A 19,835-nucleotide genomic window follows, 5' to 3' on the forward strand; every position below is an offset into this window, starting at 1 on the left:
TGAGCCTCCACACTGGTTTTCCTAGTGGCCTAATGAAGTAATGGCCATTATGAACTATGGAAAATTTTTAATCAGTGATTAAAACACAGATTTGGCTAAATCTGAAGAGGGCTTCATGTTCTGCCTTTGTGAAATAAGAGAAAACAAGGGGGCTTTAAGAAAAGGGTGGCCACTCTGATTTACACTTGGCCCATACAGATAGATGGAACAGACAATTATTTCTTTTATGTGCATTGTAAGCTAATTCAGAAAATTTCTACTATTATGCAAGTTAACAAGCTTCAGGCTCCCGGGAGGGTTTTCAAAGACCTGGTGAAAGTAGCGGAGAGTTCAGAAATGATAGGAGGAAAATAGAGAGTACCATGCAGACGGCTAATTAACATCTTGTAAGACCTTTCACTAAAGCAGCTGGTGTAGTCACATGTTCAGAAGACTCACAGAATTTTTAGAATTGAAAGGGTCTTTAGAGAGCATCTAGCTCAACCCCCTCATTTTATGGATGGGAAAACTGAGACCAGTTAATTGCCTCAGGTCACTGTGGGTTTACAGCAGAACCAGGCTGACAATTCAGTGTGCTCTGCCTCCAGACCAAAGTGGCTACATTTGGCTTCTAAAATGACAAAGTTTTCCCAATGGACTAGCATCTGACAGTTTCCTTAAGATTTATTTTAAGATGCAAAATATCTAGTAAACAATTTGATTGGGGGGTTGTTAAGCAATAATATATCTTTGTAGTTGTTATATAATTATGCCTCTTTTAAAAACAAGTCTCTCACAAAATGCGACATTTTGGGGTGGGCCTTACATTGCAGTCCCAAAACACGAATTATGCCCTACTTCTATTATTTCTATTCCCTTTGCCAAGCAATTCTTTCAAAGACCCCTGAACTGAGTATCTGATTAGCATATTCATGAGACAACTGATTCAGCTATGTTAATTAGCAGTTCTACTTTAAAAAATAAATTACAAAATCCCAGTGCTGGCCAAGAGGGGGAGCAGCTAGCTCTGTCACCACAATTTTTAGGCTCTATGGATGGTAGTCTAGGATGGTAAATATCTGGTATTGAACATCTAAGTCAAAATGTGGATCGAAAGATTACTGTGTAGGAAGGAGGTGAACCTTTAAAATCAGAGGTACAGGTTTAAAATATAGGAAACCTGAGAATTTTGTTGCTGCCTAAAGAAGCATTCTTCTGTCCTTCACTCAGGTCTGAAAATGCATGTGTAGGGGGGCATGCACATGGGCACACACACACAATTTACAACTTAAAAACTAATTTATTTATAGAATTATAGTCTCTTTAGGTATGCAAACAACAGAAACTTAAATGTGTAGAACAAAAACAATGACCTTAGAGATAAGGGATATGAGATATCTGGCTCCAAAATGCCACAGCTGACTGGAGCTCATGGAGGCAGAAAAATGTAAAACCGGGAAAATGGGATAATTTCTGGTTAAAGAAAGTTAATTCACTAAAAGCCTCCAAGCCTTATTTTATTGAAGAGTTTATAAAAATTAATTGTTCCTGCCTTAGAAAAAGTGGTATCTCATAAACATGGCTAAAGTTTTGATGATAGAGGAAGCAGCATGGGCTCAGGTTCAACACTTTGGATTTATACTGTAATCTTGGAGATAGCAATACAACTTTTTTTTTTTTTTTTTTTTTGCAATACAACTTTTGAAGTTACTTGACCCTACAGGTTTCCATGTGTCCTTTTGCTATTTTCTCATTACTTGAATTCAGGCTTCTTTGTGGTGCCTCACTGCCCCCATCCTGGTTCTCCAGCTGCCATCTTGTTACTCTGCCCTACTTCCTCTTTTCATTCACAGCAATAACCCAGGGTTTGGCTTTTATAATGGCTTGGACAATTCTTCAACCAAAGCACCCTATCCTTGAATTTCTGAAAGTGAAGACATCCCCTATACAGTTTTACTCAACATCTTCTTTAGGCCTTGAGGATTAAAAGTCAATCAATCAATAAATGCAAAACCCAGTTTAGAATTATGGTTTGTTGGATACCAGTCAGCTGAGGTTTTACCGTAAAAGTATTTAATTGTCTTAGAAAACCTAACTTGGAAGAATTATATAACATATCCCAACTCGGTTCTGATCTCCAGAACAAACACATTTCAGCAGCTACTTCAAAAAAAATCTATGCTTACTATCTTTATTCTCAATGCTATGTTTTAAATTAAAGTCTGAAGAAACACACTGGCATTTCATAATCATTTTTGTGATCAGTTTGGAAACTGATAAAAAGTGTTAACACATTTATTGAATGTGAAGACTGAAAGGAAAGGGCAAGAGAAACTGTTTTTCTGTCCTTTTTTCAAAAACATATGTTAACACTTACTGGATGGCTTTTTAAAAACTACACATTGAAATCATATAAGTAATGCTATAAAACCACGGGGAGTGAGAAGGAGAAAGAAAGCTAAACCAGCAGGCTTATAGACAAGAGAGATCACTGTGAGAGCCACACTAATGTCTAATAAGAAATGGGGTAACTTGGAGGAGGTGGTCTTGGAACCTGAAAATAGCTTTATCTGCACCCCATCATGCTACCAACAGCCTAGCCATTTCTAAAGAGCAGGATTTTTTCCTTCTAAATTCAATCTTAATTTCCTTCTAATCACCCAAGTAGTAATTTTTAATTATCAGCATCTCAAGTTTTCTAAAATGACCATCTGATTATCTTTCTAAGTTTTCTCCTAAAGTAAAAGAAAATGCTTTGGTTACTATCTTTGAATGAGAAATGTAATAGTTAAGAGAATACCATTCTTTTTAATAATCATACTAGTAATTTAGTGATCAAGAGAGACAGAGGCAGTCTAATAATGTCTTTTGCCAATAACACTGATCTTCTTGTGATGCTAACATATTATTAAACATACTTTACAATCCTGTGTGTTGGGAGGTATGGAAAATTATTTCCATTCATCCTGGGAAAGGAGAAGATAAAATTAAGACTAAACATAACTTTGCATACAATCTGCATATAAAGTATTAGAAAAAAATGGGTACAATATATGATATGCTACATAGAAAAAAAATAGTTCAACTAAATTACAACTAAAATATGCTTTCATGGTCTAGCCTGGGAACCCAACTAACACTTACTAAATTGGTTATAAGTTTCAAATAACAAATCTCAAAGCCAATATTTGAAATACAACTTGTTCTTTAACTGAGGACTACCTTCTATATCAAATCTAATATAGTCCAGCTTCTCACCATGGTAACGAGCCCTTTGCAGAAATACTCAAAGACATTTCACATCTTAAAAATTTGCCTTGTACTTCTTCACCACACATGTCAAGAAAAGCATGCATCAAAGGTACTATGTAATTAGAATGGCCTTTAAAATGAGCACAAAGAAAGTAACTCCTATTAAAATTAAATCTACTTCATCATAACAATCTTCACACTGAGTGAACAGCACCAAAGAAAAGGATCCTGAGGTGTTTTAGACCCCATATTCTAGTTTTTAAAATCCTTTATATGTAACATTGCTTCAGATATGATTGAAGTGCTTCTCAATGGGCTCATATTGACTGTTTCTTCACTATTAAATAAAGTGTACATGTGAGAATCCATGTTTGGCAGAAAGGATTGAAACAGGTTTGGTTGTGGCTTTACATGGATAGACTAAGCCAGAGCACCACTAAAATGAGGCCAGGGAAGGAGACCAGCTTAATGAAGACTATAGTATACTAGCTACCGCTGGGCTACTGCTGCATGGAAACTCAAGAACTGAGTGTTGATCCTCTCTGCATTCTACAGAGCTTCTAGGAATTCTAGTTATCTTTGGGGAACCATTTTGAAATTTAATTTGAACTCTAGCATCTGTATAGATGTCTGCTTTTTATTAGGAAAAAAAAAATTAAGTGATGTGCGTCAACAACACTATTCTGTGTTCATCCAAGAAAAGAAATAAAAACATTTAAATTAAACGACTTTAATCTATTTTTGGCTCCCTGTGACTGTATTTCCATAATGCCTACCATACAGATTTTAGTGCATCCAGAAGGATTCTAGCAATAAAGCTATAGGGCTAACTTGCCCTTAGGATCCAACAAGAAGGAACATCTTGCGAGAAAACTTGAACACTGAGAGAACAGAAGAGCTCTGAAAAAGCAATTGTACAAACTTAGATATCACCTCTTAAATGTGACGTGAATAAAAAGTGTAAAACAAATTTTGGAACAAAGCAAATGTGAATGCTCACTTGAATCAAAGTTCCAATACATACCATCAAACTTCTTATAACGGGAAGCAAAGACTGCTTGCAAATGATTGCACTGTTCGGTGACCACACTTTTGAACTCATCTTTACTTTGCAGGCTGTACTTCTCCTCCATCTCTTGAGAGCAGCAGGTATAACCCTGGGGACAGATCTTCAAATGATCACCTGAAAGATAAAGTATAGGACACTCAATTTCCATCATCGTTCATCAGGTTCCAGAGAGAAGAATTTGATTTAGGTACACAAATTCTGTTTCATTTCCATCTGTGAGGTTGCTGCTAAGGCCTAAGCATCTTATGTATGGAAGCTTTCATTAAAACAAAAATATTTAGCCTGGCTGGTGTGGCTTAGTGGTTGAGCATTGACCTATGAACCAGGAGGTCACAATTCAATTCCTGGGTTGTGAGCTCAATCCCCAGTAGGAGGTGTGCAGGAGGAAGCCAATCAATTATTCTCTCTCTATATTGATGTTTCTATCTCTCTCTCCTTCTCCCTTCCTCTTTGAAATAAATAAAAATATATTTTTTAAAAAGCAAAAATATTTATTCCCTTCTTGGAAAAATAAAATAATAAAGCCACCTCCAAAAGACAAAGGAACTTTCCAATCAGGAAGTCTGCTACATCACAGGAACACCCGTGTGGCCAGTAGACAGAGTATTATTCAATATCAACCCAAGTTTCTTTTATAATTCCTTATGATTCTTTTTCTCAAATCACACAAATGAGACAGTTTTTCTAGCTTTGGGAATTTACACTCCAAGAGGGTACCATTAATGAAGCATTATTTATAAAATGTGACAAAAACCAAAAACTGAACAAATATATGAACAATAGTTATACTTGGAGGAAGCAACAGGATAAGTGCATTTCAAGGAGTCGTCAGCCAAGCAGAAACAAAGGGAATTCACGCTGGATAATTTGAGTCTATGATAAGTCAAAGGGTGATATTAAATGATTTTACTTTAAAGATTTTTCTCAGCCAGCAACTTCTGTGCAGATGTTAAACATTGTATTGACCTTATGATTCTGTGTAGCCACTCATTCCAGTATAGACTAATGGTTTCCAATAAATGTAATCTTTATGTAGTGAAGGAATCCTAAGGGTCAAGAGACATGTCAAAGGCCCATCACTCTACAGCAGCTTAACTCACAAAGTATCTCCCCTTCCACTAATCCAACTGCATTTTGCTTGTGGTTTAGCCATAAGGGTTTGGAGGATTGTGGGGTTTTTAAAAAATAGATCCCAGAGTTCACCCACGCATTATTCCTCTTATCACAGGACCAAAATTGTGCTTTGAAGAAGCCATACTCTCCTTCATAATGACCAAGAGATACAGTGCCACTCGAAAATAAATCCACTAGGTACTTTATTCACTCCAATATTAATTGGTGAGGTATAGATACCCTAGTAAAAATGTTTACAAGGATTCACTGCTATTGCTGTCCATGTTCCATGTAAGACATATGAGACCTGAAAAGAATCAAGATCTCAAGAACTCAGGAATGAGTACATTGAAGACACTTGATAAGTGTCAATGGTAAGCATGTACAATAAATAAAGTAATGGAGAATAAATAACAAATCTTTCTAACAACACTAATAACCATGGGAATTGAACTAGACCATGAGCTGGCCTTTGATGTTTATTGGCTATGTGTGCTTAGAGGAAATAAGTCTTCAACTAAGGTAGATACCAAAATGGCTCAGGGTTGGAGGTGGGGTGGGGATGTGTGTGAAACTACTTTGGATACAATTGAGCTGGCAACTTATGTGACTAATACTAGGATTATCAACTGCACATATACAAGTATTATATAATCATACTAGAGGCCCGGTGCATGAAAATTCGTGCACTGGAGGGGCTGTCCCTCAGCCCAGCCTGCCCCCTCTCACAGTCCAGGAGCCCTCAGGGATGTCCTACTGACAGCTTAGTCCCGCTCCCCAGAGAGCGTGCCTAAGCCGCAGTCTGGCCTCCCCCTGCGGGAGGCGACCAAATGATCAGGAGAAGGTGCTGCCCCCATCATCTCACTGCTGCTGCCACTGCCAGCTGCCAAGGTGTTTTCATCAACACGGACTCCAGTCCCTTCACCACAAAAAAAGACAACTTTCTTTAGGCATTTTCAAGATATGTCTTTCTTTTTTTATCCTCACCTGAGGATATTTTTCCATTGATTTTTAGACAGCATAGAAGAAAGAGGGAAAGACAGAGAGAAACATCAATGTGAGAGGGACACTTTCATTGGTTGCCTCCTGCATGAGCCCTGACCTGGGCCCTGGACAGGAGCTTACAACCTAGGTACATGCCCTTGACCAGAATTGAACCCGGACCCTGTGGTGTGCAGGCCAAGGCGCTATCCACTGAGCAAAACCGGCTAGGGCAGGATATGACATCATTTAGCCCCTCCAGCAGCAGACCTTCATTTCTTCTCCCAGGAGTGAGATGGGAAAACCCTAGATCACCTTCTTAGGTTCTTATTACCCAAGTTACCAAGAACACTGCGAGTGGTGTACTGGAAGCTTAGCCAATGAACAGTCAGAAAAGGTGTTTCCTCTGCAGCTCACGTGCAGAGGCAGGACTGCCGGCACGCCACGGCTGGCAGACCCTCTTCTCTCCAGGCCTCCTCGCAGCCACAGCAGCTGGCAGGCCCTCTTCTTTCTAGGCCTGCACCATCCGCACACAGTCCCCTCCAGCCCACCTGCATGCACAGCCTCCTCCTGAGCAGTCATGATGTTATGGTGTCCTGGACAATTTGCATATTACCTCTTTATGGATGGATAGATAGATAGATAGATAGATAGATAGATAGATAGATAGATAGATAGTTATACTCCTGATCATTCTTCCTTCCTGACAATTAAAAAGTGTGGAGAGTCTTACTGCCAGACAAAATGGGTATACAGCATTAAAGGACTATTTAAGGAAGGGGGTAAGGAAAACAATCTTCAAATAACTTCTTCATCCAGAACTGCTGAAAGTCTTTTTGGCATTTTGGAAACCCTTGGTCCACAGATAATTCAAACAAGAAAGGAGGGAGGGTAGATTTTGTAGAAGAATTAAGGAGCTGTGAAGTTTTAGAATATCTTAGCTCTCATTAGTGAAAGAAGGGTTGCCCTAGCTGATGTGGATTGGTTGGTTAGAGTGTCATACCATACACCAAAAGGTGTCAGGGCACATACCCAGGTTGTGGGTTGGATCCCAGGTCAGGGTGTGGCAGGAGGCAACTGATATCTCTCTTTCTCTCTCTCGTCCTTCCCTCCGTGTCTCTCTCTCTCAAATAACAATTAAAAAAGTATATTTTTTTAAAAAGAAAAGAAAGAAGAAAGGTTGCTAAAGCTGTTTTCTGGAAATATCTTTGTTACAACCAAAAACAGAACTCCCTCCTTCACTGACTTAATGAGTTCACAGCAGGCCTTTGGTACTAGCACACATAATTAACAGAGATATTCAGTTGTCTCCTGGTTTCAAGATTAAGGATTTCACCCCATACAGTCTGAATACATAAAATAATATGAAGGACCTCAACTAGTTACAGCAGTAGTCAGCAAACCGCGGCTCGCGAGCCACATGTGGCTCGTGAGCCACGGTTTGCCGCTCTGTTGACTAATGAGTTTGCCAACCACTGTCATATACTACCCTTTACCTCTTTGCACACAATATGCCACAATTGCCTAATCCTCACAGCTTCCAACTAAATGGTAACATTTAGTCTAGTCCAGTGGTTGGCAAACTCATTAGTCAACGGAACGGCAAACCGCGGTTCACATGTGGCTTGCGAGCCGTGGTTTGCCGACCACTGAGTTACAGTGTTTGCTGCAGCTGTACTAAATAATCCATATCACAGTCACACTCCACATAGAATATTAACTGGAATGCTCAGAATAAGACTTAAGACACACAGTGCTATTTAAATAAATTATAATACGGGAGCAGCTACTTTTTAAGGTTATCACAGGCTAACTTTCATCACAGGCTGATTTTCAAGCCCCTGCAAAGATTCTGTTGTGAAGTGCATTGGATTTCCAAGGTAAAACAATTCAAGAATTTGGAAAATAATCTGTTCACCTAGTCTTAGCAGGGTTCACACATATAATAAACTAAAGAGTAACTTATTGGATTCTATAAAAATAGGTTTCTAAGTCCAAGGAAAAGCACCCCTTTTCCCACCCCCAATGCATACATGCACAGACACATGAGCTGAAGCCAGCAAATTCTAAGAGACAGCAGGAAAGAATAATGTTCTACATTTAAGAAGGTGCTAGACATTGAAGGGCTTAAACTTATCCACAGGAATTTTACGTTAAGGAGACAATCTTCAAAAACAGGTAACAACAATAAAAGTTTTACTGGTAACCTGCTGAAAGTACACAGCACCATTTACACTAGCACATATAAAGAGCCCAGCAGGGCCCATGTACCCCTCCCTTTACATATCCACCAAAGGCCCTTAGCAGGAACTTATGGAGACCTGCTTATATCTGAACACTGGAGTACATCGCTGTTTTAGCAATACCTAATAAAAAATAAAAGGCGCCCACTTTCATTTTAGAGAAAAGAACATTCCAGGAAAAATTTGTCTAATGTTTAAAAGGCTTGCCCTGTGTAAAGGACGACAACAGGGTAAATACTTGGCTAATGTTTCTGCTGGCAAAGTTGTCTACCCCTCGGTGCAAACATGCTGACTCCAACACTCCACTTTTGCCCATATAGCCTTCAACACACCTCTTACTCCGCCTGCATTTCTACTAAGTATACCAGTTAATAATGCGGATTTTTTTCAATAGATGGAGTTACACATCAAATCGCATATACTAGTATATCAACATATGTGTATCTCCATCTATTGCAAAAAAATCCACATTATTATGTTGATATATATATACACGATTTGATATGTATGCTATTTTGTTGTATTGCTCCTTCAGATTGCCACTTGTTCCGATCGATGGCACACGCACTTTCTGAGCAGCACTTCAAAACATACAAAGAAGTGGAAAATTGGGTCTCTGAATGGTTTGCCTCAAAACAAGAAAAGTTCTATTGGGACGGTATCCACAAATTACTTGGAAAATGGGGGAAATGTGTAGCTAGCGATGGACATTACTTTGAATAAAGCACTTTTGATGTTTCTCTTGAAATTATCGTGTTTTCTTTGATTACAAAATCTGCATTATTAATCATTAACTGGTTAATAATTTGGATTAATTATTAACCAGTTAATAGTGCAGATTAACTCGTAACCGATTAATAATGTGGATTAACTGTTAACCAGTTAAAAATGCAGATTAACTGTTAACCGGTTAATGCAGATTAATTATTGACTGGTTCATAGTGTGGATTAACTGTTAACCAGTTAATAATGAGGATTAATTATTGACCAGTTAGTAGTGGGGATTAACTCTTAGCTGGTTAATAACGCAGATTAAATATTGACCGGTTAATAGTGCAGATTAATCGTTAACCAGTTAATAATGCGGATTTTGTAATCTAAAGAAAACATGATAATTTCAAGAGAAACATCAAAAGTACACATTTTCCCCAACTTTCAGGTAATTTGTGGATACTATCACAATAGAACTTTTCTTGTTTTGAGGCAAACCATTCAGAGTCCCAATTTTCCACTTCTTCATACGTTTTGAAGTGCTGTACGAAGAAGTGGAAAGTGTGCCATTGATCGGACCTAGGTGATTCTGATACATAACCTTCCATAAAAATTATTACTTGAAAGGCTTAAACATTAGAGCCACAGAAGAGCAGGTAATATTAACCAGTTATGCCAAAAGATCAAGTGAACAGTGAGTTATGATCCACACCTAACATTTGTCTCCTATATTTCCCTAACTCAATCCCCTGCTTCTATGTCCATTGCTGTGTAGGCTCTCCATGTCTCTCTTCTACTTCCTTAAAGCTCTTCTGTTTTCCCTTTTTATTCTACCTTTATTGATCTTTCCTACCCTACTCCACCCACTTCTTTTAACATAACATGAAACCAAAGGATTTTGAAAAAAGGGGTTGTACTTGTTGAGAGTTCCTGTTCTAATTTTAAAAGCAAGTGAATTGAATGCTTTATGGTTTTCTAAGGAAGCACCTAAATAAAGTTGTTTTTAGTACATGGCTCTTGATTAGTTTTTTTCTTTGTGGGTCAGTGGTCCTCAAAAGAAAAACAGTCCCCTAGCCCTGTATTAGGAGGCTTGCATGAGATTCAATGAAGCATGCTTTTTAAAGCTTAACTCTATGGCATTAAAAAAAAAAATCACTCGAAAGAGCCATACTTTTTTTCAACCACACCAGCTCTATGTAATTTCTCTTTAGTCTTAATATCAAGGCCTGAGTATTCAAAGCTAAACAAAGATAATCACAATAAATTCCTACTCAATCCTGCTGAGTGTGTATTGGTTCCTTTTTTTTTTTTTTTCAGCATTTCAAATCAATGGTTAAAGAAGTAGGCATTGAATATGTGGAATCTATTCCATCCTTTACCAGGGCTCTGTGGTGAACAATCTGTGGAACTGTGCTTTGTCATTTTATCTCATTTAATGGTCTCATCAAAGGCTGGCTCTGATGTATAAACGGAATACAGCTAATGTCCATTAATTTTTAGTTGCTCATAACCCACCTTCCCGTAAAAATTGTTGCAAATGCTGTTAGGTTCTCAGGCCAGCCCTCAGCTTATTTACTATCAACTTTACAATTTTAACCATAACTTACAACCATTTCTACAGCTCTCTCAGAATATTCACTTTGCAGTCCAACTAGATGCCAGGGGGGAAAAATGTCCTTCAGATTCGTACACATTTTCAGGGGATTGGTGATAAAGGAATACTTGTAGTTTTCATTAAGGTGTCAGATTTCTGGAACTGTAGGAGATAAAGTAAATCTCTAGCCATTACTCTCCCCGAGTCCTAAATGGAGGAACCAAAAACATTCATGGGATACAGTGGCAGAGAATCCAGTCTTGCCTGCACCAGCATGATTTGTAAGACACACCTCAAATGATTTCATCAATAAAGCAAGCAAATGCCTCCGGTAAATAATAGAGACACAAACTGCAACCTAAGGGTAAGAGCAGCAGGGAGGAACATCTGTGAAGAACACACTGGAAAGCACTTTGTATACTGCAACTGTAAGAGACTATGATTTTTGCATTGGTCTTTGTGGCAGAAACTGAGTGCCTCACCTGGGTTTTGAAGAACACTTAGCTCTTTAGGAGGGGTTTTTAAGAAGTTAATTTAAAAGCTTTCAAACACTTAGCACTATCTGGATCTTTCCTTCTGCAAGGCGAATGATTGCCTAGGGATGAGAAGACTGATTTGGGGAATCGGGAATACAGGTTTGAGTCCCAGCTGTACATGATTCACTGTGGGCTCTTGGGGAAGTCACTTACCCACTGGAGCCTTTCCTATGCAAACAAAGAAGCATTATGAAAATGTAAAACACTGCAATTGCAAAACAAAGACAGAAATGAAGACCATCCTATCTAATAAAGAGGGAATATGCTAATTGACCCTCACACCATCACAAAGATGGTGGCACCGACAGGCAATAAGGAGGGAATATGCTAATTGACTGCCCCGCCCTCAAAGATGGCAGCGCCCACAGCCAATAAGGAGGGAATATGCTAATTGACTGCCCCGCCCTCAAAGATGGCAGTGCCCGCAGCCAATAAGGAGGGAATATGCTAATTGACTGCCCCGCACTCAAAGGTGGCAGTGCCCACAGCCACAAGATGGCGGCGCACCTGCCTCTGGAGTCCCCCAATCCCCTCAGCCCCCCAGGGCCAGCCTGAGGCACAGGCAAGCCTCGGATGGTGGTTGCCCAGCTGACGCCCGAGGCGCAGGCAAGCCTCAGATGGTGGTTGCCCAGCTGCCCCGGGCTGGCCCAGGGCACAGGCAAGCCTTGGATGGCGGCTGCCCAGCCACCCAGGGCCACCCGAGGCTCAAGTAACCAGGGCCAGCCGAGGCTTGAGCTGCTGGCAGTGGCAGCAGCAGAGGTGTGATGGGGTGTCCCCTTCCCCTGATTGCCGGGTCACCTCCCGCCCCTGAGTGCTCCCAGACTGTGAGAGGGGGCAGGCCAGGCTGAGGGACCCCCCCGACTCCAGTGCATGAATTTTCATGCACCGGGCCTCTAATCTATTATACTTTCATAAGCTACTGAGGCTCTCCATGAAGAGACAACTTGTACTGAGAGGGGCCAGGGGAGCAGCATCTTCTCTCTTCCAGGTATTTCAGGAACATATCTCATTGGAGACATATTTTAGGGTAGTAAATATAGCCAGAAAAGAAAACATCAATTAGTTGCTGAGTGGAATGCATAAGTGATGGTGAACTGATGATAACTAAGCCAAGGCATTGATCTAAAGGGCCAAGGGCCATCAGAAGCAAAGCCTGGGGAGCCTAAGCAGACATGATGACAAAATATAATGTGTTATTCTGGGTGGGTACAGAAAAAGACATTATAGGAAAACTACGGAAATCAACAAACACATGCAAATGGTGAGAGCAGCATTATTCATAATAGCCAAATGTCCAACAATGAATAGATAAACAAATTTGGTAAAATGGAATATTAGTTAGCCATAAGAAAGAATAAAGTTCTGATACAGGTTACAACACAGCTCAATCTCAAAAACATGATGTTAAGAGAAAGAGCCAATCACAAAAGCCCACATATTATATGATTCCTTTTATTTAAAGGCCTAGCACAGGTCAATGTATAGAGAAAGAAGTGGATTATTGTTTCCTAGGGCTGAGGGGGCAGTGTGGGAGTCAGACTAATGGGAAGTAAAGGGGGATGGTTAAAGATAAAAGGTATGAGATTTTGGTGAGGATGCACAATACACTAAAAGTCATTGTAATTAAATGGTTTAATTTTGGGGGGTATGAATTATCTATAATAATAAAAGCATAATATGCAAATCGACCAAATGGCCAAACAACTGAACGACTGTCCAGACGACCATGCTATGACACCCACTGGTGCCAGGCCAGCCATGGCAGGTGTGATGTGATTGGTTGCCCACAAAGGGAGGCCCAGGCCACCGGCTGGCAGGGGGGATCAATCAGGGGGCTCCACGATTGCCCCCAAGAGGGAGGCCCAGGCCATCGACCTGCAGGCTGTAGCAGGTGGTGAGGCCTCCCTCTGCAGGGGCAATCCATCACGGAACCCTAGCCGGGTGGGTAGGGCCTCCCTCTTTGGGGCGATCGATCATGGAGCCCTACAATCAATAGCCCCAAAGAGGAGACCCAGGCTACCCGGTGGCCACACTGTGGCAGGTGGGCGGGGCCTCCCTCTTTGGGGCGATTGATCACAGGGCTCCCAGACTGCAAGATTTTCAATTTATTATCTGTCAGGCTGAGGGAACACCCTCCCCCCAGTGCACAAATTTCGTGCAGCGGGCCTCTAGTATCTCAATAAAACTGTTAGTAAAAAAAAATAATAAGGAAATCAGAATAAGGTATGGACTTTAGTTAATACTATTGCATCAATATTCATTTATCCATTGTGACAATGTACCACACTAATGTCAGATGTTAATAATAGGGAAATTGGGTGTGAGGTATAGGAAAACTCTGCTGTCCTTCCATTTTCTGTAATACTTTATCCTGGAAGAGTTAGATTATTTTAAAAAGCAGTTTTCAAAGTAAAAGGAATATGTGGGGGGACTTTCATCAGCCTTTTAGAAATATGAATACAAGATATAATTCTAATATTGGGAAGCTATATTAAGCTATTAATTGTGGGGGTGTTTTTCTTAATCCCTCGGATTTCTACTTTACTCTTTCTTATTTTTATTTTTAATGAAAGTAAAACAATTCTTTGTCATTGGTCTAAAGAATTACCAAATACATCTATGCAGTTCCCCATTTAAGGCTTGGGAGGGGTGGGTGTGGGGTGGAGGGAATCAATGGGATAAACCAACAACAACAAAAACTAAAGGGGACAGCTATACTACTTTCAACAGTAAAGATAAATTTTAAAATAATTTTTAAAATAAAATAAATAAAATCCTATATAATAGAGGTAATATGCAAATTGCCCATCACGCCATTGCACAAGATGGCTGTCCCCATGTGGTCACAAGATGGCCACCACAAGATGGCTGGCAGGGGAGGGAAGTTGTGGATGATCAGACGAGCAGGGGAGGGCAGTTGAGAGTGACCAGACCTGCAGGGGAGGGCACTTAGGGGCGACCAGGCCTGCAGAGGAGGGCAGTTGGGGGGGTAACCAGGCCTGCAGGGGAGGGTATTCAGGGGCAACCGGGCCTGCAGAGGAGGGCAGCTAGGGGCAACCAGGCCTGCAGAGGAGGGCAGTTGCGGGGGAGGGAACCAGGCCTGCAGGGAAGGGTAGTTGGGGTCAACCAGGCCTGCAGGGGAGGGCAGTTGGGGCCAACCAGGCCTGCAGGGGAGGGACGGCAGTTGGGGGGGGGGAGACCAGGCCTGCAGGGGAGGGCAGTTAGGGGCGACCAGGCTGGCAGGGGAGCAGTTAGGCATCGATCAAGCTGGCAGGGGAGTGGTTAGGGGTGATCAGGCTGGCAGGCAGAAGCAGTTGGGGCAATCAGGCAGGCAGGCAGGCAAGTGATTGGGAGACAGCAGTCTCGGATTGTAAGAGGGATGTCCGACTGGAGAGGGTGAAGGCTGGGCTGAGGGACACCACACCCACCCACCCCCAGTGCACGAATTTCATGCAATGGGCCTCTAGTTTAAAAAGAATTACCAGAATAATTTCTGTTCACTTTCTAGAGTAATGTGGCCACAAAGTAAGCTAAAATGCAGGTTGTTGTAGAACTCCAGCTCCTCCAAGTTACCTAAGAACCCCAGGAGGAATATACAATGCTCAGCTTCATGGGAACAAAGAAAGAAAATCTCTAAAAGTTTTTAATAATATCAGGAAGGTGGGAGACCATATACATTAATCTATCCTCCCCCTTGCAAAAAGGAGTGAAATTATTGCATAAAATGCGCTATGCACACCGAAAGCCTAAAGTCATTTGACCTAAACCTTAATAGTAAGGCACATAAATTAGTTATTATGCAAATGTCTGACTTGAGGTCACCTACCAATCAGTAGGAGAAATGAATCTAGTTAGCATTTTGTTAAAACCTTGCCAAAATATAGCTCTGGTGGGCTTAAGACTGCCAATTATTTTTAGGTGCACTGATCCTGCAAGGTAAGATAGAGAAGGGCAATCAGAAACACATATGTTTTGAAAATAAGTTTCATTGTATTTTTCTAAGAATACCCTTCGTGTTAAGTGTAGTTGGAAGAGTTAGGGTTGCTACTTTAAAACTCCATACTTCATTTCATTGAGCTTGCAACAGCTTTAAAATCCACTCCAAGTAGAAATCAAGCTGGGCTTTATATTGATGTTTAAATAAGCAAATTATGAACCAAAGTTTATGTCTGGCAATCATAAAATCCCATCTTAATTGTACCAAACATTTACTAAAGTAAGATATCAACCAAAGTGAGTGGGTGGCCTGAAATTCACACTTGACCTACTTTACCAACACTTTAGAGCAGCTAGAGCAACTGCATCTATTTTGCACATTTTCCAACACTTCATCCAGGTCCAGGGCTCAACAGGAATAATACTGGTGATTAAGCTAAAATTGTTCAATAAGTCTGAGGATCTAATAAATACTACCCCAAGAGTCAATGCTAATAAAAGGCTCTGGAAATTTGTTGGGGAACCATAGAGGATAGGCTATGGACAGGTAGGAAAAGATGGGGTGCTTCTGTTTTACAACTAACAAAGGAGAAGGACTTTTCTGTCAATGATTTAGGTGCACATGCATGGTCGTATCAATTGAGAGATTAGCTGAAATACTAATTTATGATTTTCATTGGGCTCACACCTTAATGGAATGCCTGGGGATGAATAAATGATTCCAAATACCTCAGTTATACATTCATCTACAAATAAAAAGTAGCTTAGAGAGGAAACACCATTGGCTACAACATGTTTTTTCTTTGGTGGCCAACAGTACTTCTGGAACCTGTGTACTAAGCTGTGGATCAAAACCCTGGTAGACCAAAGCCCTGGTAGGACCATCTCTAAGACAGCTAATCAGACCAGGCTTGCAGCATCACAGAGATCAGGGTGGGAGAATGCTGGCCACCAGCAGCATCTTGCCCTTTCTCTATACCACTAGTGTGCTAAAGTCTTAGGATTGCCCCTGAGAGCAGTCAATCTCCTGTGGGTAACTACATAAGACCTTAGAGCAGTGGTTCTCAACCTTTCTAATGCCGTGACCCTTTAATACAGTTCCTCATGTTGTGATGACCCCCAACCATAAAATTACTTTCGTTGCTACTTTATAACTGTAATTTTGTTACTGTTAATGAATCATAATGTAAATATCTGTGTTTTTCGATGGTCTTAGGCTCTACAGCAGCGGTTCTCAACCTGTTCAAAGAACCTTTTGCAAGGGTTCTCAAATATCAACACAGATATTGACATTATGATTCATTAACAGTAGCAAAATTACAGTTATGAAGTAGCAACGAAAATAATTTTATGGTTGGGGGTCACCACAACATGAGGAACTGTATTAAAGGGTCGCGGCATTAGAAAGATTGAGAACCACTGGTCTAGAGAATACTTTCTTTCATTCTAAAATGGATCTGTTAAGCCCTACATCAGTGGTCAGAGCGTCGGCCTACACACCAAAGGGTCGCATGTTCGATTCCTCATCAAGGGCATGAACATGGGTTGATGGGTTGTAGGTTCAATCCCCAGCACTGGTCGGGGCACATGCGGGAGGCAATCAATCGTGCCTCATATCCATCTCTCTCTCTCTCTCTCTCTCTCTCCCTCTCTCTCTCCCTCCCTCCCTCCCTTCCATTCTCTAAAAAATCAATGGGAAAAAAAATACCTTGGGTGAGGAATAACAAAACAAAACAAATGGCTTTGTTAAGACCTTGCAGATTAATAAAAAACAAAGTAGTAAAGACTGATTCATATGAAATTGCCATTCGTTATCTTAAGTAAAAAAAGGTCAACTCAGTAATTTCACATAGTTTAGCCTAATATTTTGAGGAATTAACTTTGCGTCAGCATCCAAATATTTCTACATATAAACTAGGAATAATCTGTGTTCTAGAATTCTTGCACTTGTGAACACAATTCAAAAGATTAAAATAAGACACTATTTTACTTAAATAGGTATCTTACCTTCTTAAAAAGTTTGTGTGCCCAGAGTATGTACTGCTAAGTCAACTGCATAATCCTGACAAATGATCAGTTCCTTTCTAACAGCCAATCATTTTGTTGAAAGAATACTCTGCTCTATAAAATAAAGGTGTATGATTCAGAAATTATTAGAATATCTGAGGATAAATGTATGTCAAAAAAACAAAAAAAAACAAAAAACAAACCACTCTGAGATGAAGGGAGTTTGTTCTCTACCACATCAAAGAAAGGGAGAACAAAGATGGCAATGCCAGCTCCCTGCACAATTATGATGCATTTAAGTGCTGATTTCTTGATGTTGCTGATGAGAGTATATGGACTTCAGATTGTTTCAGTTCATCATGTGAATACTTCCCCATAGTCCATTTCTTAAATATTTCTGTCAAATAGGTCTTCCTCTACTAGGTTTTAGACCGGTACATTGATTTCCCTTCACTACCCCCTTATAATTGTGAATAAGATTCACAGACATGAATGAGAAAAAGAATTCACCAACATAATATAATACTTACCTGCCAGGATGGGTAGGCAAGGTTTGGAGAGATGAAAAATCACTGCTTCCTGAACTAGTGTTTCTATGAGAAGGGTAAGGACTGTGCAGGAAGGGAGGGAGGAACAGGAGCCCTGGGAGATACTTTGGCCTTGGCCCTGAGTATATATATGACTTAAGGCACCAAGTAACTAGATAAAAGTATAAAATGGTGATCAGAGCACTGTTAAATTTAAAATGATAGGAGAGGAAAAAAAGTTCAGAACCCCTCACATTTGTTTTTTCTATTTTAGAGCGAGACACTATGATAAAACTAGGCATTATTGGGGAAGACTTCAAAAAGTAAACAACATGCAAGGTGCCTGGAGACTGGTTTAAAAATAGGGAGTTAAAAAAAAAAACCAAAAACACCTTACCTATGGTTACCTAAGAGTAAGTGCTTCCAAGTACTTAGATTATGAGAGGGCTGGAGAGAGAGAAGAGAACCTTCCGTGTGGCTAAAAGACAGAATGAAAAGAAGTGAAGGTATCTTTAATGAAATAAAAATCTAGTCCAGACTGGGACTAGAGAAAAGCTGGAAGGCATAGCAGGTTAGACACAAAATGAAAATTAGGCAGGAGCAACTTGCATGAGATTGCAAAGCCAATAGAGTAAGAGGCTCTTTCGCTTTATCAAAGGGAAGAAGCCATTTACAGCATCCAAGGACCCACTTAATCACCGTCAAGGGGCTAAAAAGGAGATGGTCCATAGACTGAATGAATCTTTTGTCTTCTAAGAAGATTTGCATTCCCAAATGAGAACTCTGAAGTCGACAGGTCAGAGGTACTAGATCAAATAGTGGTAAACATGATGCTCTGCATCTAATCAACAAACCAGGAGTAGATAAATCATTGGGACCAAATGGTATCCACCAGTCAGTTTTGAAGTAACTCAAGGGTGAAATTGTTTTGGCCAATATGTGTAGGCTGTCTTTACAAACAGCCACTGTGCCTGAGAGACTGGTGCTTGTCAATGTGATTCCTATTCATAAGAAGGGTTCCAGAAAGGACCCTGGGAAGTAAAAACAAGTAAAACTCATTTCCATATCAAGTAGGCTGTCCAACTTCACAATAAAGGTGAAATCACTGCACATTTACAAAATGAAGCCTATGGGGAACAGACAAAACCAAATATTTTGGCAAAGGAGACAAATCATGTTCATGTAATAAACCAAAGCTTGTGGGGTGGTCACTACAAAGAGAAAATGCATCTGAATAAAGAGAACCCTGAAGATAAAATTTATGGAGGTGCTAAAAACACAACAAAGTATTATCATGTACCTATGCTACTGTGTATTGGCAATATGTCTTAAAAGCTACAAAAGAGATAAACCAAATTCAGAAATTAGATAAAAAGATCAAAGTAATTATTTGAAAGAAGTGGGGGAGACAAAGGAAAATAAAGTTCAGTGTGGAAAGATGGGAATATTTCTTTTAAATATATGGAAAGGCATTAAAAGTGTTCTTTTTATAGCCTCCTGATATACTAACTATTCAATAAGCAACCTTAGAAATATAGCAATGGCTCACTTTGCTTCAACTTTCAAGTCAACCCAATAAGCAAGGGAAGCCTTGGTCTTAACAGAAAAAGAAAAGAAAGAAATATTTAAAGTCTGTGAAATTTACTGTAGAATTTTGGAGCCACCTTCTGGGACATAGCCTTTATTTTGCACACAAATACTCCAGTTGCATATTTTACCAACTCTTCCATCTAATTTCTAGACATTCAATTCTGCCCTGGGTTAAAAAGGACAAAGAGTGAACCCAAATCAATGACAGCAAAAGTCACAGCTAAAAAGGGAGGCCGAAGCAACAGCAACAGAATAGTCTGGGGCCATTTAGTTTAGGGGCAAATAGTTCCTCATACT

The 19,835-nt window shown here is 40.1% G+C and overlaps 1 protein-coding gene across 2 annotated transcripts in view; it reads right to left on the reverse strand.

Moving 5' to 3' along the window:
- GPC4 (glypican 4) overlaps positions 1-19,835 on the reverse strand; it is a 140,725-nt gene that overhangs the window by 50,999 nt on the left and 69,891 nt on the right. For both annotated transcript variants that reach the window (XM_080652656.1, XM_080652655.1), the window contains exon 2: positions 4,256-4,414. In XM_080652656.1, the coding sequence (XP_080508782.1) occupies positions 4,256-4,414 (159 nt within the window). The remainder of the gene's footprint in view (positions 1-4,255; positions 4,415-19,835) is intronic.

The sequence above is a fragment of the Plecotus auritus genome (assembly GCF_963455305.1).
Source record: "Plecotus auritus genome assembly, chromosome: X".
NCBI lineage: Eukaryota > Metazoa > Chordata > Mammalia > Chiroptera > Vespertilionidae > Plecotus > Plecotus auritus.